The following is a 22,259-nucleotide window of genomic DNA, read 5'->3' on the forward strand; positions in this document are numbered from 1 at the left end:
TTGAACGTGCTCAATTCCGTACAGACGTCCGAGCTTCCCATTGCTTCCACGCAATCGAAGACTGCACGCCAAAGTTTTTCGCGTCAGCTGCTGAGAAGATCGAGGTCCGATGTTTTGAAAACATTGCCTCATGCGAGTGGTTGGCTCCAAGGAAAGATGAATTCGACGGAGCTCCAGGAGCTCCGTCGAAAAACGGCTCTACACAAAAACAACGCTGCTCCTAACAGGTCTACTCTCAAATTTGAAAATCAATACAAAGCAATGTGCCTCCTCTTTAGTCATTAATAATCTGTCTTATCCGCCTAAACATGTTGAAGAGTAGTGACCTTATTTGCGCATAAAATAAAAATCTTTAGAGTGAAAATGCTGTCGAGTAGATTTGTGAGAGTCGAGTTGCCTTGCAGCCATTCAACAATTCTACTCTCAGTGATATGTATTCAACAACAGTTCTCCTCTCGATACATGCTTAAAGAGCGGAGTTGTATCGTGTAGAGCTGTGACGATGTAGCTGCTAGTTAACAGCTCTATCGATGGCCATATTCTCGATAACAACTCCGCTCCTTAACAACTGCGGATCTACGTCGAGAACGTCCGCCCTCTTTCATGATGATTTCAAGAGACATTAAAGATCGTGGATTATACAAGAGTAGACGTAGAGACGTTATGAATTTCGGAGTAAAGATTTTAAGAGCAGAGTTGTTTTTGAGCAGAGCCATAAAGAGGACGGTTGTTATTCTGCTTAATTAAAGCAGCAGTAAACTTGGCTGCCGTATCTTTACTGTCAGCTCTTCATATAGTGAACTCTGACCACGGTCTCAATTCATCATCGCAGAACTGGTGTACACAGCGCAATATGCTTAAACACACGGTACATCGTGTAGCAGTGATTTGTACAAGGCACGAGATGATCGTCCTACAAACACCCTCGATATCTCATCCCGGGTGGGCCATCAAACTGCAATGTATCTCTCGCCGCCGTTTGTCAGCAGGTACGATTGGGTTCCTGTGACAATAATAAGGCGTGGGTAGAGACGTGTCCTGTGAGTGGTTACTAGCATGTCTGACAGCAAGCATAGCAATGACGAATGCGACAAGTCGTTCGATATTCCGAAGGGGCGAGGGAGACGGGGAAGGCTTGAAACTTTCAAGCCCAAGTCCCAGCGCGCACGGGAGCGCGAGCGAGAGCAAAGAAAGAGACGCGGATTGACCGGCTGATCAAGTTAGGGTAACGTCATTATACGTGCCAATAAATTCACTCAAAGCGCTGCTCGTGGTTGGACGCATGGCCGCAGAGAAACGTCAACCAACCCCTGCTGGTTTGCTCTCGGTATACTTGCTCCTTCACCAGCACATCCTCGTCCTACGCGTATATACCACGACAGCAATTTACTCCACACAATATACGGAGATTGTACAATCTAATGCAACCGGGACAACTCTCCTCGGGCAATTTAACGCGGCAGTAACTTGCCCTCAGATTACCCGTACCAGTAACGCCCTTACACCGGCCCTGGGGGCTCGACGTCGCGCGGGTGGTCCAAAAGAAAAGGGGGACAGGATCGTCAAACGCGCGCGAAATTTTCCCTCATCCATTCACTTGCCTCTGCACACTACTCACATTCACGGTATCAAACGACTTATTGCTTCGATCATGAGATTATGAGGAAATCCTGGCTCGAGGGCTGCCGAGAACTCTCACTCTGTGAATGGGAATACTTTTGAGCTCGCTTTTGAGCTGTTTTGTGTCCGAATCAATGAGTCGACTTGTTAGAATGAAGAAATTTTTATTTGTCATCGGAAACGCGTTAATCACAATCCATATTGGGACTTGCGTTTTTTTCATAGGAACAATTGTCTACGAATGGCGATCACTTCAATTTCAAAAGTAAGGGGAAATCGAGCAATCTCGAGTAAAGATACACGGGCCGTCTTGAATGCCAAAGTTTTTATTTTTAATACTTGGCCTCAAGACACGCCGCAGCGTCTCTAGACAATCGTTCGAAGCTTTTTTTAAAGAAATTCTTTCATCTGCGATTCCACATGATCGTCAATGCTGGCTCCTCCGAGGTATGAAAACAGGTAAAATTTATGAAAGATTTTGACGTGTTATTAATCTTGGAATGCCATCTGAAAATGTAGAAAAATAAACAAACGTGTTTGCAATTGCTTCGGAGGATATGGACGATTCACCTTTCCAGTCGAGTTATGATTAGCGCCGTTAATTGGCTCGTGTTGACCCTGCAAAGTGGCGAACTGTCGGCAAATATTGCCGAGTCACCCTCAGTGTTGTTTCAACGTGGCGACTTTAACCTCACCCTCCTCATTTTTCTCTCTTTCTCGCTCGCTCCCTCGTCAGCCCCACACAGTAACTACCAATGTTTTACTACAGTTACGAACATTTCGCCTCGAGCGTATACGATCTCTTTGGTTTTGCGATGATTAGTTACACCGTCCACTGTATATATTGGGCTTATCTTTCGTCGGATGGGGGGAATCCTGTCCATATCGTTACTTTTTGAACGTGGATAAAAAAAAAAGAGGCGTGTATTTTTCTCCTCTATTTTCTCTCGAATTCCACGAGTCTCTACCGTTAAGAAAAATCGTTCATCATATTTTCACGTCTGATTGTGACTTCCCTGCTTCGGAAGAGCAGAAAATCGTCACGTCGATTTATCCAAAATAAATTCCACTGAAGTCCATTAATCGCAGTTCGCAACGATGCTTAAACATTCGGCCAACACAATTACGGTTATTATGAAAGATTTTTCAACAATATTTTGAAGAATTACATTTTTTTATTGATTTTTCGATAACGCTATTAAACAGTTTCTGTTTTTTCGTTCAATTTTTTTAGAAAATGAATGTCAACCGACGTCCAATGGTAGGCAACATTATTGAGCAAATTATTCTTGCGGAAAGAATTAAGGCACGAAACGATTTTCTTAAGAAAGTCGATTGACACGCATATCAAATTTTAAGGAGTTCGTCTTATTCGTTATTTAGATAAGCGTCTCTAAATATGAAGAAAAATACACAGGGTTTTAAGGATTATTCGTAAAAAATCGTTTATCTTTCCATATAACGAATGAACGCTTCTTACGAAGTTTATGAAAAAGTACACGATAACAATGAAGTATAAAATAAAGGTCTGGGAAAAAATTCGAGACGATTGTCTTACTAGTAATAAAGATATATTACGTTAAAGATTGAACGAAATTGGTAATGAGCACTCGTATGATCTCACATTTGCTTATTTCGGCATCTCGTTTCTTCTTGGCTCGGCCCATTCCCCTCATAGCTTCCTGTCTTTTTGAAAATACTTGTTTCTTGATCCATTTCCCTTTGCGCTCTCTAATTCGATTTTTTGCATAAAAAACTAGAGTATTTTAGCCAGGTACGAATGAAATTTGGGGTTCGGTCAGTGACGGATCCCCGATCAATGAATGGCTTGTAATTTCATCCGCCAAAAGATAAGATAGAAAAATGTATTTACAATTTCGAATTAATAACTCTGACATTAATATAGTGATAATATCTTTAATCAGGAAGTAAAAATCGATTCAATTTAGACACCCATAAAATACGATCCTACGGGCACCGGTCTACCTTAAACGAAATACGTTGAAAGTTTATTTATTTGGAAATCATTGAAAGAGCGTGCGAGTCTCATCCTCTGCGAATAATCCGTGAGACGTAACAAGAAAAGTGCAATCGTTTATGGACAATGATCGCACTTTCGGTTATTCAAAGGCCGACAAGTTAATCGCATATGTACCTGCATACAAAAGCTTCTTCTTTTAGTCTCTCCTCATTGAGCGTATAGCAGGCAGGGAATGTCACCAAAAGTGGCGTTAGTCAAAGACGAGAGGTGTGTTGGCTTAATCTTCCATCCGAGAGAGATCGAGAATAGACAGAGAGAGAGAGAGAGGGGGGGGGGGGGGGAGGGGGAGTGAGTAGGTAGAGAAAGGAGAGATGGCGCGTGGAAAAAAGAAGGAAAAAGATCGACTGGCAGAGGAGAAAGAAAGAGAAAAAGAGAGGGACCAAGGGACGAGGCCGAAGGGGAAGGGAGGAGAGCAAGAAGGGGAGGAAAAGAGAGAGAAAAAGATGGAGGAATGCACGTATACGTCGAGAGGGATAGAAGAGTCTCGTCTGTCCTCGACGATGGTGCGTGTGCTCCTACAAATTCTGTTTGCGGTTGCAATGTATGCACCCTCTCTAGTGTACGGTCCTCATCTCTCTACTTGGCTCACGTGCATAGCCCGGGAGAAGTGCATCTCTCGTTCATCTCGTCTACTGACAGCAGCCTCCCTGTGCATAACCTCCATAAATCAACGAGAAACAAAAAGCCTTGGGGGTTGAGCATTCGCCACGTGCACTCGGCTGAGTTACACCCATTTGCTTCTCACAAATCGACTTATATGCTCGCGTTAATAGGGACGTTGAGAGCGAGACCTGAGCATATATCGACTTTCAAACGTGTCCTCGTAGAGAGCAACGAATCATTATGCAATTATGATCGATCAATCGAAACCATGCGCGAGCCTCTTTGCCTCATCCAATGCGAAAAAGGGAAGAAAATTTATTCGAGTTTCGAAACTGTCCCCGAGCACAAGTGCCTTCCACTCTTTTCTCTATTACCTTTCAAACGACCAATTTAGTGCGTCACGATTTTCATCGCTTTGAAAATTTTCGAGGACTCGCTAATCCGACGAATTTCATCACCCCCGGAAAATATGAATTTCCATGGCAGTTGCACGTGTGTAAGAAATCCTCTTTTATCAACTCCGATCCGAAATTTCCGACTCAATCTCATGAAACATCGAAAAAACATCATTCAGAATCTCCTTTCTACTATTGGCATGTACTAAAATCCAGGCAGCAAGAGCTGCGGTACTCCAAGAGATAGAAAATCCTTAAGGAGGGTGGATCGCGACGATACAACGTTGCAATGCTAAACCATGTTAAAAATATAAAGAATTTCAAAATGATAAGAATTTAATAAAATTTGGTAAATGTATTCTTTAAAAATATATGAGACAATGTGAATTTTTTTAGATTTTTTTACCACAGCTCTTGCGTAATTGAACACTAAAGTTCACGTGTACAAGCATAAAATTAACAGTTATACATCTCGTGCTTAAGAACTTCGATTTAACGCTCAATTATTCGACAACCACGTGGTAAAAAAATTGTATTTCTATACTCGATGCCAAAGAATGTTGTCACGAAATTTGATCAAATTCGGATTATTTTGATTTTGTGATCCGCACCCTCCTTAAAATGTAATGGATTCAATATGATAAATAATTGTTCTAATCCCGGTGATGAGGTCTCGATCGTTTTGGGCGTCCCACCGCGATCATTCCGAGCACTCGCCGTCCTCCCACACGAGAATTCCGTCCAAAGTTTATACAGGGACGTGACAGCCCTTTTCGCGATCTCCCGTCATGGAAACTCTGGCTGTCAGAGATCTCCCACCGGTTGTGTGTATAATACCGACGAATACGTGCGACGTTTTGCTCACGCGTTTCTCTTCTTTCCCCGTCTGCGTTATACATACATCGTGCGCGCACTTCCCTCGATATCGCCCTCACTGTGGCAACCCTATAGAAAAATAATGTTGTGTGCACAGCCACGTACCGTTTTCTCCCTTCGTGTCCTTTCTGTACGTCCTACGTCTCGTCGACGGCCTTATTTCGACGAACTTTCCTCACATCTTTATACATTTATTTATCTCGCTTTCCAGTAACAAAAGGGCGTAACTCTGGTAGCTGCCGCACACGTGCCGATTCTCCCAGGAATAGCGCACTCATATTGGAAACCACGCTTCATTACCGTACTTTCAATCATGGTTAGGCCGCCGTTCGATAAAGTACGGTGAAGGTCCACTTTTTTAACGGTAAATGATAGTTTAAGGCCCCCTGATAACGATAAGCACAGTTCCGGGATCTCTACGGGCCGAAATTTCGAATTATTGCATTTACAATTTTGAGTTTTTAAGACTGCGTCCTATGGGAGAAGTTACAATAATATTAATTGTGAAAAAATTGTACGGTGCTCGAGCTTCGGAAAGGTTTGTATCGTGAAGAAAATTTATCACAGATTTCGTTTCTTAAAAAAAAAAAAACATTACCTCGCGGGGCTTTTAGGAAAGAAAAGATGAAAAAATTTTAGTTTTTGACGCGTCGAAAGCGCATGGCAGTCATTACGTTGGACTGCTGGTAACAGCTGATTGAATTTCGGGCAAATTCGAGAATCGCGGAAATTTCATAAAATTTATTTTTGAGACTGACTCACGTGCTTTCATTCGTCTAGCAGCTTCGCTTTTTTTAAATGAATTGACCATTCCTTTTTCTCGGTGCCTTCTATGTGTATTTAAAGTGTGTCACCGATACCGACTCAATCATCAACTAGCCAAGTTGAAGTATAAATTTGATCTTTTATGATGTTTTTAAAGCATTTTATTACATTATTGTGATAAAAATATTCTCAATCTAAGTGTTTATCAATTTTTTAAATAATTTAGATTTGAATTTAATCAACATAAAGCAGTTGTGAACCTGACTTGTCATATAGAACGATCGAACGACTTTTAGGTCCTCAAATTTCTCTTCATCTCGATAAATCTATTTGGCTTATCAAGACAGCGATACAAAACTGCAGCTTTCCTCCCAACTGCCATGCACGAGGCGCCCTCTTTGTTTTTCATTCACATCGAAAGTCTTGTGATAACAAAAACTCTGCCATACAGAACATTGCTCATCGAACAAAAGGTCTCAACACCACTTTAGGCTTCGAATCCCGTCGGCTACGCCATTTTTTCCCCAGTTATGTTTACGTATGTATATAAAGTGTTTTTTACTCGTTGAGATATGTACTCCGAGGCTGCTTCTGTGCTTGTAGAAAAGAAGACTATCTCCTCCGTTCACTTCGAATTTGCTCACCCGAACAAAGATTGAGACCTTAATACTGTTTGCCGAAGCAGCGAGGCGACGTGTGCACGGGCGTCCTTTCCTCGTCGACGCCTCGCTCGCGCACAACCACTTTTTCCACCATCATTTTGTACAGATAAATGCTTTAAGGCGAATATATCAGCCGTTATGAAGGTGCGTAATCGACAACGATCGATCCACGGTTAGCACGGTAAGCGAAAAAAATCTATTCTTCTGGGTAAATTAGCACTTAATTGATGAATGACAGATGCATTCGCATTTTATCATACGCCGCTCTAAAGAGAGAAAAAAACGTTTTCTCTATTCCAAATCGACGACAGCGTGACTATTGAATGTTTATAACAATAAATTGAGGTCAAGAGTCACGCAGACTTTGAGAAAACGTTTCGCGCACGTTCCCGATTTATTATTTCCCATCGGAAGTTCAGCAGCGTGTGAAGCTCGTACGCGAAATTATCGAAGCTCGATGGGCAAGCGAAGTAAAAACTCCCGCAATATCGCCTTGAATTTAACGTGCGAATCCCCATGTTTTTGGGAGAGCATTAAGCTCCTCATTCGAAGCCTCGAAAGAGTGTCGTCGCCAACTGATTTTCACACACGTGGATCGAGACGAGCTCTCCGCGAGCTGCTCGTCTCCAGTACTTTAGAGTGCGAAGCCTCGTAAAAGTGAGAAAACGGATGAAAATTATGGTGCCAAGATAATTTGCCTCTAATGCAGGTACTCGAGAAGGCAGCTGGCCTATAGTGCCCCCTCCCCGGGTAGGCTCCTCTCTTTTTAGCCTCATTCTCATATTTCCCTTTTCTCCTAATTTATCTCTCTCTTTCTCTCTTTATCCGAGATCCCCTGTCCTCCGCGGTGGCATCTTTCTCGCGCCTATTCACTCGTCGGCAGACACGCATGCACATGCGCCCAGGAGCGGCAGCAGGGCGAGGTAGATGCGTTTATATACAGTTCGAGGTACATATGTACACGTATAAATCGTCGCATTCGTGCAACAGTAGCGATAATAATAACAACGCGACGTTAACAATGCGAGGAGTGGCTGGTCTGTAACAATGGGCGGAGGCTGCACTTGGAGTAACAATGCGACGCTAAAATGGAGGACCGCATCTGTGTTCTGAGCGTATTCCGAGATACGTACATATCTGCAGTGCATGTATTTTGTCTATGTAATATATAAGCACGCAGGCGACATCGGTGCTCGGTGGGTGCGCGATATGTCAGCGAAGAGTGTGCGTTTGTGTAGCTACTCTGCGGTACGGCCGTATGCGAATTTACGTGGGGGAGAGGGCCGGCGAAAGCGCGCGAAACGCAACGGTACTTGGTACTTCGGATACAACGTACACGAGAAATCACGCCGGAGTGAAAAAGAAATAAAGCTGCGGAGAGAGAGAGAGAGAGCAGAGGCTCGCATTGCTGCCGCGTTAAAGTGTCCGTGCGCGCGCGATGACTGCTTTAAAATCCAGAACCCGGTAGCACACTCTCGGCGCGTGTCCGCTGGTCGAGGATTCAATTCTACGTCAAATTATTCATCCGCGCAGTCTCTCCCTCTTCCTCGCGGTGCCAGCGGGGCCTCTTCGTACCTCGAATCCCGTACATTATAACGTCATAGATTGTAACTCTCTCCTGTTCGTGTGCGCCGTGTAGTTCGCGGCCTCGCGCGATTCGTAAACGCATGGCTGTGCGAGTATCCGTAATGTGTTTTGAGTATCCAGACTTGTCATTACCGTGCGCGACTGAACAAACATTCTGATCGGCTGTCCTTCCGTTTCGCACACACCGCAACGATTTTTATTCATTTTTATGACACCGCAGGCTCCACCGATCATCGAAACTGCCATTTTTTTCTTTTCTCTTTTCGAATTCGAATGATTTTTGTTATAATTATGCGCGACATTGGAACGGCGCTCTTTCCGATGGACTCGGCTACTTCAAATGTATGTCGATATCCGTATCTATACGTCAACCTGTACAATCCTCCAAGTACTCGTTTACATCAAAGTCTCATTAATTCAAAATCCTCCAACTCCTCACCGGTCCTTCCCTCCTCGAGTATTTCGCGATACATCCACCGCCACGAGGTATCCATCGATGTATATGTCTGTTAAATGTACTCGTCGAGACTCCAGCTAGTCTCGGGATATCGAGTACTCGCTATCTGAACGCTCAGATTCTCGCAACAAGTACACTTTTGATGTTCCTCGCTGTAGCCGCACCGACTTACCGACTAGTTCGCTGCATGTGCGCACCACCACACAATTTGCTACGTTGACAGGAAATAAGCTGTTTCATGATTCCTGAATCGTAATTAAATTATGCTGAGAACTCTCCACTTTGTTGGATATTGCGATGTATAGACGCGTACTTTGGAACTGCCACTCTCGCGAGACTGTCCCATGGTCCTGAATTAATGCGTTATCTTCCTCGTACGCTCGAGTGAGCCGTGCGATAGTCGGGAGGCAAATACCAGGAAATCGAATTTTCTTTAATCCTTTTTTCCTCATTGGTCGATGCCATTGTTGGATACGATAAATCAAGGAGAATTCGAGGCTTGTTGATAAGCTGCACGCGGCTCACTGGCGTTCGAGTCACCAGCTCTTTCGTATGCTGGTTTACAGTCGTTTTCCGAGTCCCCGCGAAATCAGATGAAACGGCTCGATGGATTCGGGGAGTCGAAAAGTTCTGCCATACAAACGATTCCTTCTCGAAAAAGGTTCTCAGTTAAGCTTCGTCTGTGCTTTTGGCGCTGAAATATTCTTAATCAGAAGCTACAATTTTGAAAGTTCTCAAAATCAAGATTTTTTCGACGAATGCTGCGAAATTGTATGAGCTTTTGAGAACGAGGGAGCTCCGACGAATCCATTCCATCGAACGCCCTCATCGGACCTCTCAAACAACGCAGATTTACTCGTATACACGCTTGCCTTATGGCACAACATCGAACGCAGTGGTACACCGGGTTCTCGAGTACGTGCTCCCTGAGTGGGTGGTCAGATAGGGTCGTATGTGTGTCGGAACTTGACGAATGAAATCAGAGTTTGGTCTGCCCATACACACGTGTTCGGAAGGAGAGAGAATCTCCTCGTTTGGTCTCCATTTGTCCTCGCAGAAGTGCTCGAGGCTTAGTCACCAATGCGTGTGTAGTACACACGGCATTGGGAATACCATCGTCGGATTCGCGGCATGGAAGCAGAATACTCGAGGTAGCCGCATCAACGCCTGCTGGCACTCCACTAATAACACACGCTCGTTCTCTTTTCACACAACCGTTGGCTCACAAACAACAACAATATGGAAAACAACAATACTTTTTGGTTTAAAATTGAAAAATTCGTTTATACATTCTTCATTGAAGAACGAGCGATCGTGCACGGGGGACGGATTGGAACTTTCTTTGCAACGGATTTATCAGGATTAATCGGGGACAGAATGATTTCTGCTCGACGCTCATATCACAAGGCAACGATCTCGAACGTGTTCCGCCAAATGCGAGTTTTCTCTTCGGCTGCGGATTCCAGTTTCCAGTGAGACATCCGGAGACGCGTAATTATTGGGAGAATCAAGTCTGATTGCAATCAGCTCCATCCGCCGACTTCCGCGAGAGCTTCCGTCACACGCCCGGATCGATGCGAGACAGAGGAAACTCGAGGACGAGATTCTCCGTGCGGCGAATCATCGGCCGGGCTCAAACAAGGAGCGTCGGTAACTTCCGGTTTCTGGCAGTGAATCGTCGCAGCCACCGCTTGAAGAAAAAAATCTGAGCCTCTCCACCCACAAAAGAACCACTTCTTTCCTGTCCTCGAGGACTCTGCGAAAGAGGCTCTTCGCTCTACTTCCTCGCGTTCCAATGACTCGAGAATGGCCATCGTAGCACCAAGCTCGACAAGTCATTGACACGAGCCTTTTGGCGTGGAGAAAAGAACACGCAATTCTGTCGCAATTCTGTCGTCGATTAGACGATTACCGACAGAAATATTCGCTCATTGCGACTGGGAAAACTACGTGGAGAAATCGGACTCGGCATTTTCGAAGTTATAAGCCTTCGATGCCTGTGATTCGATATAATTGACGTTCCACACGATGCTCGAGGAGAACAGTCCAATCGAACATCAGAGAAGACTATTGCCTCGATTAACAGACCCGAATTCGTCTACGCACACACACGAATGTGCTTTCTTCGTATTCGTGGCCACGAAGGAACGTGGAGTAATTTCATGGAACGAGGACGGCGATACATTTGGATTGATTGCGAGCAATGCGACAGAGGAAGACAGAAAAAGGGCGACACGAAGCATGGCAGACGTACCGACAGACGGAACGAGGGGCCGAGACCCTGATGCACGAATGCAGGATGCGGCCAATGAGCTCCGCCAACAATTATTTATTGTTGCCAGACTTCGTGCACAGCACAACAGTTTCGTACGTTTCATTTCTCCTCGCTCTCTTGTGCCACGAGCAGTATTTTTCGTTCTTCTCTCGCGGAAGCCCTCAACCGTTGGTTATCCTTGTCAAAGCAACTGGCCGACCGCTGGAATCCACCGATTGAGCACTCACGTATATTCCAATTATTCGTTCGCTTCAATAACGCCGAGTCTTGAACTAGAAGCAATGCGGGTATTGCTCGGGATCTCTGTGGAATGCGGAGGAAATGCCAAGTGTCTTCGGCTCCAACGTCCGATCGATACACGCTTCTCCGCCAAGTACATGCTACATAGTCATACGCCGTACGTTTCGCACTTGAAACAGAGCTTATCACATGTGTACGAGCCCAAGCTGACAGGCATGTCGACGGCATCTAATTAATCAGTTTTCGATAATTGAACTCTGGCGAAAAGCGTCTACGGACGATTTTATTGGTCCGACTCTCTCTCCTTTTCTTTGCGTTTATTTTGCGTTTTGCTTGCGCTTCATTACGCGGTTTATTTTGGTGTTCTATTTAGCTTTAATTTGCGTTCCGTTATGCGCTTTGTTACGTATTTTTTTGCGTTTTGTTTTTACGTCGATTATGCGCTTTTATTTTTGCGTTTTTTTTGTCATATATTTGGCGTTTTGGCTATTTAGATTTTGATTATGCGCCATTATTCTTGCGTTAGTTTACATTATTCATTTCGCTATTATTTCATTAGTTTATTTTTGCTATTGAGTACCTTTTAAGCTATGCGCCATAGTTGTTATAATTTATTTAATATTCTTGTGATCTCACTATTTAAATACTTTTATTTTCTTCTCGCTCACTTGGTTTGTTATGATTTGTATCGTTATATTCTAATTCTTAAGTTTCGTTTGCCCGTTTCGTTGCTTTCAGGGCAGAAATAAAATCAATCAATCAATCTCTCTCTCTCTGTCCTCTGCTATTTTTGGGATTCCTTGCCCAGAGAAATTACGTCGATTTCATATATTAGTCTGTTTAAAAACGAATTATTTAACCGTCTTCTTATACGCAAGAAAGAGAACAAAAATATGAGCGTGGGGAAGCATTTCAGAGCTGATGGTCTTGTGTCAGCCCAGTAGTAATAATGTCAATAATATTGTCAGTTTTATATTTTATATTATAATATCTCATTGTCAATACTCAATTGTATCTTACACAATGGAATCTCGTATTAAGTATCTGAAATTATATTCAAAAATTTATCGTCCAAGAAATTAGAATTTAATTTAAGTATGTTAATTGTAATCAAAACAACTATTGTTAATTGCCTCCATAGCTTTCTAGAGACATAAAAATAAATCAATCGATCCCTTTTATTTAAGGCTGTTAACAGGGTGTCTAATTTTGACGAGAACAGAAATTTCATGACTTTTAAGGCTTTTTAAGTCAAGGAACAGGAATTTTTCATGACTTTTCTTATGGTTCTGATACTTTTTATTCATCTTTTAATTATAAAAAAATTCAATAAAAATAACAAAGAAATGATATTTTATTTTGAAATAAAGAATCTTTTTTTTCTTACAAACTATTCATTCGATATTCGTTTTTATATCGATGATGAGTATTGACGAACCAGACATTGTCGCCACCCCGCGAATTTTGAAATCATGTTGAAGAAAACCAAAAAATCGACAATGACAATGAGCGTTGCAGAGATCTTAAAGAATCAGGTTGTTTGGTAATTTTTCATGACATTTAATGATTTTTTCAGGTCCGAGTGTAATTTCATGACATTTAAGAATTTTCATGACTTTTCAGGTCGTTAGACACCCTGTGTTACTAGATCAATGTTATTAATATTAATGAGTCATAAGTATCCTTAACCCCATGCTTATGTCGGTCAACGTTTTGTTCAACTCATAAGTTGCTACCTATATTCTCTTCGTTTTATATTATTTGTAATCCCTTTTGCCATGTGTCCCAAAGCTTTGCTGGGGCATAAATATATCTAATGAATCTCCTCTCGAGTTCATTGTGTGGTTTAATCAAATGATCGATTGTGCAGGACTATTCATTACTTTAACGTCCATTTGAGATTCGCTTCAACGAACGCTTCCCAAATATTCGGCGTTTTAATAAAGAGGTCTGAAAAAAAAACCAACTTCGCATTTCATAAAACCAAAGTCCGTTATTCGGCTTTCATTGGCTAAACAAATCGGTGATGTTAGTCACGGAGTCGTGTCTGGAGCGCTTACCTCCAAAACACGAAAGCCAAACGCCGTAAAAGGCGTTTCTTAAACTTCTCATTAGAGCCAATATTCCGGCCCCTGTTACGTGAACTCCTTTTCTCACGCTCCCTCATTCCATCTCCTGCTGGAACCTGCCAACTTTCAATACAGAAATAACGTACCTGCGTGGGCGTCAGATGGATGAGCGATGCCAGGTGCTCGCGCTCCGGTGCGCTCAGATATTTTTGTTGTTTAAACCTCCTCTCGAGCTCGTAGACCTGAGCCTGGGTGAAAAGCACGCGTCGTTTTCGCCTCTGTGCCAGCGGGAATTGCATCGCCCCGACGCCCATACCAACCCCGACGCCTATCCCGCCGCCGACACCCATACCCGATGACTTTCCAACGTCGGACATTGACTGACCGACGGAACAACCGGCCATATTGGTCCCGGCGCCCGCCGCGGCCCCCATCAGCCGCGAGACTGCAAAACATATTTAAGAGACACTCGGTAATTCTTTGTGCTCGATATTTCTGTGCAAAAGAACAAAAATTTACTTTGTTTTTTCTCCCAAACAAGGAGGATCAATAATTTCGAAGAAAATGACCATTTTTTTATCTTATTCCTTTTACATCGTTTTTTTTTTTTTATTGTGAAAACACCAATCATTTATGCTGAGAGCATTGTTTGGAACGTCGATAAACGTTTTTTCAATTACGAAGAGAACAATCGAAATTCAATTTGCGGGGTGGGAAGTTACGTGGAAGTAAAATAAATCACGAAATTCTCTGGTCGAGCGTCCTCTCTGATAATAAATACACTGCAAATAATTGGAGGGCCAACAGAACGGGGTAAAAAAAAAGTAAAGTCACGTTGGTCGTGTGCATGATGACGGGATGACGGATCGTGATGTAACGAATTATAATGTGGAAAGAAGAGACGATGGAGAGTGAAAAAGCTGTGCGGAGAATGAGATATTCGATGAAATGAGTGGATGTAAAAATATAATAAACACGAGAGCGTCCAAGACAGTTACGAAGATGAAGCTAAAAGGGTGGCCTCGTCGTCCCTTCGGAGAAATTTTCGAAATTTGAGCTACTGAACGCACCTAACGCGCGTCTGGGCTACCGACGGACACGGCCGGTAAAACCCCTTGTCAATTCCGACGCGGATGGATACGCGCGGATGGAACGAAGGCAGCTTCGTAAAGGTGTCCCGAGTCGAGACGTTTGGACAATAGGAAAGAGAGCCGTGTGTTACGAGGTGTGAGAAAAGCGCAAGTCATCGCTAACGAGAACGCGGGAGGTCCGCCTCGAGGAATCCGAATCATTATTATCTCTGAAATACTCTCTCTTTCTTTCTTGCCACTTCGATGCGATCGAGACTTTGTCCAACGGGGCGATGTGTGCAACGAAAAGGAACAAAGATGAGGAAGAAAGAAAATAATAAAGATAAACACTTGATCGGGGGCAACGTCTTCGCTCACCGAAGCAGATCTGTGCTGATGCTGTTATAATGAATACCTTTGACAATGGGGTGTCATCCTGCGAGCGAGATCAAATCAGTCCTTGAGATGCTCGTGGTCGAGGTACGGATTCACGGAGATTTGGCCACGATTAGGATAAAATTCTGAATAAAAACATTTTGGCGTTGGGGACGATTAATAATCGGTGAAGGTGGATTGGATTTTTGTAAAAGTCTCTGTATACGTGCGTGTGTGTTTACGTTACAAAATCCTCATCTCACTACAAGATCCCGAAGGGGATCTTTTTCCAAGCTCTTGTTGATTCGTGGCATAGACGAAGAAGAGCGTATTTCAGCCCTTCTGTTTGTCCAACTAAAATCTTTCGAGCCGTCCATTCCCCACGCGTTTTAGCATCGATGTCCGAAGCATTCGCACGTAAACGGCCGTGTGCCAAAGCACACTGTTCAACTGGATTTCGAGTATTTCTCGCACAAATGGAAACGAAGATTCTCACGCGCGTATACACACAGCCACGTACGAAGAAAGAAAAAAGGCGCAGCGAGAGGCGCTCGTGCGCGACGGATCCGCGAGAAAATCCTTGCCGGACTCGAGCACTCGTTTTCTTCGTGAAGAATATGTATTTACATAGCCATATTCGAAATGGTTGATATACCGGCAGCTCTCTCTCTCTCTCTCTCTCCTGTCACTTATATAAATCCAACATCGATGCGAGAATCGTTCGAGCTTTGTGGACTCTGAAATACGAAACTGATTGCTATTTCTTTTCGCGCTTCTCTTTCCCGGCGTCACGATTATACGACCCACTGGGGATAAACCTTCCCCACGAAACATGCTTTTCTCCGCGTTTTAAGGATTAAGATAAAAAAATGTGACGCAATTACTTTCCGGCTCGACTGACCGTAGAAAATATCTCGTTGTAAAAGTTTTCAAGACAAAAAATGAAATTAAAAGCTCGCCCCCGGAGCGCGAGTATTGCGGAAACTTGCCCTTCGAATTTCACGCTAACAACCCAAATGAAGCCCTGCACTAGCTCTAGTTGACTTTGAAATACGAAACTGCCACTACACTCGAGGTAACGTGAGACACTTTTGCCTGATCCTCGCAGTCCGATTCCAGAAGGGTTCCAACGACGCACTCGACGCTTGACGGGATAACCGTGTCCGAGTGCTTCGGAGACACTTCGCGACCTCGAAAAAATTCGACACGGGTCCAGTCAGGCAAATGCCACATCAAAGAGCATACCAAAACAGAGAAAATACATTCCGAATCTACGAAACTCTTTGGACGCGTTGCAACGCAATCGCTTCTGTTATCACCAGGTTTACGCGGTCGTAGAAATCGTCCCCAAAGCAAACGAAACCTGCAGTCTTCGAGTTAATTATATTCCGTACCTAGATCAAGCCTGCACGCGAGTCCACGACCAGACACTTCTTCCCCTGACGTCATTCTAAACTTGAACTTTCTGTTTGACTCCCTGAATGAGGCACCAAGGAATCAAGACGATGTACAACTGCACGGTCAACAGTAATTTTGTTTTCGAGTTTTGGTATAGAAAATGGCTTGCAAAAATGAGAATTTTGTAACGGTCTCTCAATTCTAATCCCCTTTCCAAGGCTAAATCTAGCATAATTTTTGAACACGATAACTCGCCTCGCTGTAAGCGTCCCAAGGAATATTCCGTCATTAGATTCCGAGGCTGGTCAACGCGATTCGAAAGATTTGAAACGGTAATATACTCACTGGCAAAACGAGGATCATTGGTCGTGGGTGGTGCTGGCGCATACCAGGGATGATGATGCGACGAAACGGCGTGCGATCGCATGGGATCGCTCGCATTAGCGCCCCCGCCAACTCCAGGGCCAGCATGATGATAAGGAGAAAGTTCAGCGGCACAGTACTGATACTGCGAAGTAAGTTGCATCGTGGCATACGGGTTCCCCATGGCACTCATGCTTCCAACATTCCCGGCACCGCCGGGCGCGCCTCCACCACCGGCGCCGGTACCGCCGTTAGCGCCGGTAACGGGACCTGGTGTGCTACCACCGGGAGTGGAGCCTCCGTGTAGCGGTGGACTTCCGCTGCTCGCGCTCGAGCTACCGGTGTTACCGCCGACCCTGGCGCCACAGGCGTTTGTGTAAGGCGAGCTTTGGGGATGCGTTACGACACCGACGCCAACGCCTACGGCAGCCGCGGCAGCAGCGAGTTCCAACTTCCTGTAGGATTCTTCGATCGGCGACAAAATATCCGTGACGCTGAAGGGTGTCGTGTGGGGACCGGCTCCTGGTTGTACGTGAGAAGAGTGATGCTTTGGGGACAAGCTCATAGCCAGATCAACGCCGTTTAAATCAGGCAACAAACCAGCCTGTTCGAGCTGAGTATGTTGCTGCTGTTGCTGTTGTTGTTGTTGTTGCTGCTGCTGCTGCTGTTGATGCTGATGATAGGTATTAGCATTGTTGTTACTCCCCTGACTGCCACCGCTTCCACCGCCGACGCTACCACCGCTCATTTCGGCTACCTCGACTTCGTCGAAGTATTTCAGGTTCACGCTTCGACGAATGATTGCGGTGCTTGTATCAACTTTGGTGAAAATAATGTTGGGTTACAACAACTCTGATGCGAGCACGGCGGTCGCGCTCGTTTTTCACTCCTCCCTTCACACCCCTCAACGATTTCTCGCCAGGTTGCCGAATCGTGATTGACGCGAGGTTCGCATTCGCTCTCTCACTGTGCTGTCACTGTCTCCACTGTCACAAAACTTCACTTTTTCGATGATCCTTGTTTATTTTATTTATTTATTTCGAGTCAAAGATACACTTGTTCGACTTTGTTTAGAGAACTCTGCGGATGATGGTCTATAAAAGAAAGGCTGTTCGAGATCACCCATTTATCGACATCGCACTATCCCTGTTCACTCATATCGATCGTAGAATCCACCGGTTTCGTCTCACTGCGCACTCCGAAGTTTTATCAACGAGTTAAACACAGCTGGCGTTTGGCACTCGTGGTCTTTTAAACTCGCAAGTAATTCGTCGCACCTTCACCTCGGAGAAAGTCGCATGCTGCTCGTTATCCCAGTTTCACTATTCGCCGTAACTCGAGTAAGGAAGCTTGCCTTGGCGAAGAGCCTCTCGCGAGTGCAGGCTCGGTGATCGAACGCGTTGGTCGCATATCTCACGCACTTCCGGCGCGGCGAACGCTATCTCGCGTGACTTGTCGAGCTCGGGCGAGTCGGGCTCCCAGTTCCGGGGGTCGATCTGCCGCGTTCACCAGGTCTTTGTCGGCCGCGGTCGGGCTCGCGACGCGCCGCTATGATTTACCTGTTACGATGAATTCCCGTGAAAAAGTACAAGGTGAAACACGTGGGCTGAGGAGTGGCCGGCAGAGCCGGCCGGCGGCCGACTGAAATCACCCGGAGGGTCTTCGAGTCCTTGGACTCTGCCGATAGTAGAGACGATGGTAGATGTACCACTCTACTCTCTTCGCCTCCACCTTCGTCGAGGATATACACTCTCTCGCGAGACCCCGGGAGAGAGGAGAGCAGCCCCGGTTCTATGGATAGATGGATGGATGGCTTGGATGGATGGATGAATGAATGGAGAGGACTGTTGGGTTCCTGGAGAGGTCCTCACGGCCGCTTAGACCCACTCGACCAGGGTTCGCTAGCTCGCTCGCGCTCTCGTTCGCCCGGGCGGCCCCACACAGCCTCCTCGCGAACCCGTAGACGACACGAGATGAGTGGAGTGCCCACTACGGAGAAGTGCCTGCTACCAAGAGTCGTGATGAGATGTCCCCTTTTGCTTGTGAGGAGAGCTCTCTCTCTCCTACTCCTAGCCATGTGTAAGAGAAGTGGCTCTCCGGAGATCGAGAACCGGAGAATCCATTGGCCGAGAAGCGCCAATCCCCGAGCAGGACTCTTCCCATTCGTCGAATATCCGGTCCCGCCCGTTCCCACGGGGGAATCTCGTCGAGCCTCGTTGGCTCGACGAGACTTCCGAGGCTCCCTCGCGGCCAATCGAGCCACTTCTCCCACCCTTCGAGGGGCCGGATCCGAGCGATGAAGCGGCGTTCTGTCATGGCTACCCCGCCGGTGGTACAGCCCACTTTGGAAACCTGCGCCCAGCCGCTCCTACGCTGCGCCGCGCTCTTTTTCTCTCTCTCTCTCTCTCTCTCTCTCTAACACGAGACTTCTGCGCATACTGCCGGATAAAATTCTACCTCGGCACACAGGCGCGCTTCCCGAGATACCCGCGCCGAGATTGAACCCGCGACAGCCACTTCCGCAATCGTATGCGCCTCATGGCCCCTGCGTATATCCTGCACTTTCTTTTTTACCTATATTTTTACGAGTACGCAATCATGAGAATATGTGCAAATGTGTTGAGGTGCACGTGTCACCTTGCCCGCGGTATAAATATGGATAAACCGGTACACACACATAGATATGCCAATTGTCAGAAAACGAAAAGGCCTAATGCATCGCGATCAACCTTCCAAACCTCGCGAGTTACGTCTTTTTATTTTTATCTCTTTTTTTGACGTACACGCACAAGCCATTCAGTACGGAGCAATATTCGTGCTGCCTGCCTTTGCATCCCAGTGCTGCAATCCCGTGCTGCGACAGATATATTGAAAACTCACGCGCTTCCTGCCCAGCAACGGCCTTGCAGCACGGCGAGAAATATCGTTTAGTGGAGCGATTGGCGTTACTCCAATTTTTATTCTCCATCCTCGGATATTAAAGACTAAAAGGTGGAGGCAGAGCGAGATTTATCGATCGCGCGTGTCCCGACAGAGTTAAAATACTGCGAGTGAGACGAAGCTTGTGGAATATGAGACTTTGATTGATACATTTTTTCGTTTGTAGCGTTTAAAGTCATCGAGAAATTTGTGTAGGAAGTAATGTCAGGATAATCATTGGACGCGAAGAAATATTATTAATCAATCTTTTATCTTTATTCTACGTTCGAACAGAAAAGATAATGACGTGTTTTTGCTTTTTCGGAAGCTGGTAGTGAACTCCCTTGTCTCGCTCTTCCAGTCGCTCTTCTTTTATTCATTGTTATTGTAATAATTATTAATCCTAATCGGCCATTCCCGAACTTCTGACGACCCCGGCAGAATAGATCTAATCATATCTGAACGAATTAAATTCGATTCAATTTAACCAATCGCATCAAACATAAAAAAATTCATATTTCAAAATATGTATATTTTTTTTTTTTACAATTTTTTATTTTTTAATATTTTTTTTGATTAATCAATTTTTTATCTTTATTCTACATTCGAACATAAAAGATAATGCAATGACGCGTGTTTCTTTCGGAAGCTGGTAGTGAACTCTCTTGTCTTGCTCTTCCAGTCGCTCTTCTTTTATTTATTGTTATTATAATAATTAATGCTGTACTCGCAAATTTTCAAGTTTGCTAAAGTTTATTATAAATACAAACCATAAAGGAACGGCAACACTGCAGCGGATTACATTGAAATCTTATAAAAGTGTAGGAGAATTTTATCAGTAAAGTGATTCCTGGGAATCAAAGAATTTTTCGTACTGTTCTTACTGAGTTTAAATTAGATAGGATTTTTCGAAACTTTTCATCCAGAGTGTAAATAAAATCAAGAGAAAAAAATAAGATATTTTGCTTGGGAATTAGCCTACATTTGATCGTGCCGAATTTCGAATCAGAATTTTTTTCCCCCGAAGCGATCAACCCTTTTCATGGAACTTGATCGATTTTATTCGAAAAAATGGAGCAGTTTTTGTTGTTCCCTCGAAGCTTGATTCACACGAAAAAACGAAGGTGCAAGGTTCTTCGGTGCTGAGCATTTTTTGTCTCACGGGAATAAATATATTTTACTGGACGACGCCAGAGTGCTCGCCTCCTCGGTGTTCGGTCGCCTGGTACGAACATTTCCGACGTGATCGTTCTCAGCTGTAGAAGATTCCTATGGTAAAACTCGAGTCATCAATTTTCCTGCGTCATTCGCTGCGAGTAACAATCGCGACTCTATTATCGTCGGTAGATAATGCAGTTTCCTCGAGCGTCCGGCCTCCCGGTTGCAGTTGGCAGGCGCTAGAGGCGCTGCAGTGCAACCTGCTCGAGAGCAGTCTGAACGTGGCTGTCGTTTCGACCGGTCGACGTTGCTGAACCGCGAAGTTGATTGTTTTAGCTTGCACACGATTCGTGCACCGGGAAACGAGAAAAAGAGAGAGGGAGTGATAAAAAAAAGGAGGAGGGTATGGTAGTGGGGTAACGTCACGACGCATGTTCCGTACTATCGAATATATTCGAATGACAGGTGGTGCGGCTTTACTGTCTCTCACTGTACGTGCTATGCTACGCCGAGGTTAGTGCAAGTGTTCATCGAGTTCGTGTGTGTTTATTCCTTCTGTTTATTTTGTTTATTCGTGTCAATTTGTGATCGTGGATAAAACCATAAACATATAACAACGGAACGCACATTTTTGGTAGGGTGTCGAGAGAGAGAGAGAGAGAGAGGGTAGAAGAAAAAACAGGATTTGAGGATAAATAAATATATTCTAGTGTCATGATCGCGCGTGGTGTTCAACGGAGTTGTCTGTAGAAGGTTTTTTGAGTCTTATATGATGTATCATCCCGTGAATTCGTACGAGCTGCCCAAGACATTTGGCTCCGTAAGAAAAGGTGAGTCCTCCTTCCTCTCTTTTGTTTTATTTTCTACATTTTGTTTTTTCGTTCCTTCGAGCCACGCATAAACAGCGGAATTTTTGCACTCTCGATTCTCATTATCTCTTACGCCAGGCTCAAGTCTCTCACGGCCTTGACGATTCTTATTCACGCGACTCTGGATACGCGCTAATGCGCCCCAGATATGTGCAACTCCACCTCGCCCCTTTCGTAGTTATTTTATTGTATTCGCAACGCTCATGTTTTCCGTCATATCGAAGCTTGCATCGGTGTAAAGTCTACAAAAATCGTTCCATCGCTTTTCATGAATAAGGGGCTTGACACCTCTTGCGGTGATTTCGTTCTCGGTCTTTTGCGAAAGCTCGAACAAAGCGTCGGAATTTCCTTCGCTCGAAGCAACACCGTAATAAATGTCGCTCAACAACATCGATGCAAACTTCAGCATCATTTATTTACTCGCTATCCACACGTCATCGAGCCTCTTTGACTGACGCGACTGCGTAGGCGCCGAGTTTCTGGAACGTCGAATCAACAACATTCAATTTCAATCGAA

General features: G+C 44.7%; 2 protein-coding genes across 7 annotated transcripts in view; one reads left to right on the forward strand and one right to left on the reverse strand.

The window, feature by feature from the left end:
- LOC122409351 (homeobox protein Nkx-2.4-like) overlaps positions 1–18,757 on the reverse strand; it is a 34,034-nt gene extending 15,277 nt beyond the window's left edge. The window contains exons 1-2 of one of the 2 annotated variants that reach the window (XM_043416840.1): positions 16,779–18,757; positions 13,737–14,035 (exon numbers count right to left, since the gene is read on the reverse strand). In XM_043416840.1, the coding sequence (XP_043272775.1) occupies positions 13,737–14,035; positions 16,779–17,544 (1,065 nt within the window). In that variant the 5' untranslated portion in view covers positions 17,545–18,757. Of the gene's footprint in view, positions 1–13,736; positions 14,045–16,778 lie in introns of both variants that reach the window. The other variant, XM_043416839.1, reaches the window with a different exon arrangement.
- A 2,412-nt stretch (positions 18,758–21,169) lies between these two features.
- Positions 21,170–22,259, forward strand: part of LOC122409872 (uncharacterized) — a 63,116-nt gene continuing 62,026 nt past the window's right edge. For 2 of the 5 annotated variants that reach the window (XM_043417752.1, XM_043417754.1), the window contains exon 1: positions 21,178–21,703. The gene's annotated coding sequence lies outside the window, so the exon portion shown is untranslated. Of the gene's footprint in view, positions 21,704–22,259 lie in introns of all 5 variants that reach the window. The other 3 variants (XR_006260781.1, XM_043417757.1, XM_043417755.1) reach the window with 3 other exon arrangements.

The sequence above is a fragment of the Venturia canescens genome, chromosome 4 (genome assembly GCF_019457755.1).
Source record: "Venturia canescens isolate UGA chromosome 4, ASM1945775v1, whole genome shotgun sequence".
NCBI lineage: Eukaryota > Metazoa > Arthropoda > Insecta > Hymenoptera > Ichneumonidae > Venturia > Venturia canescens.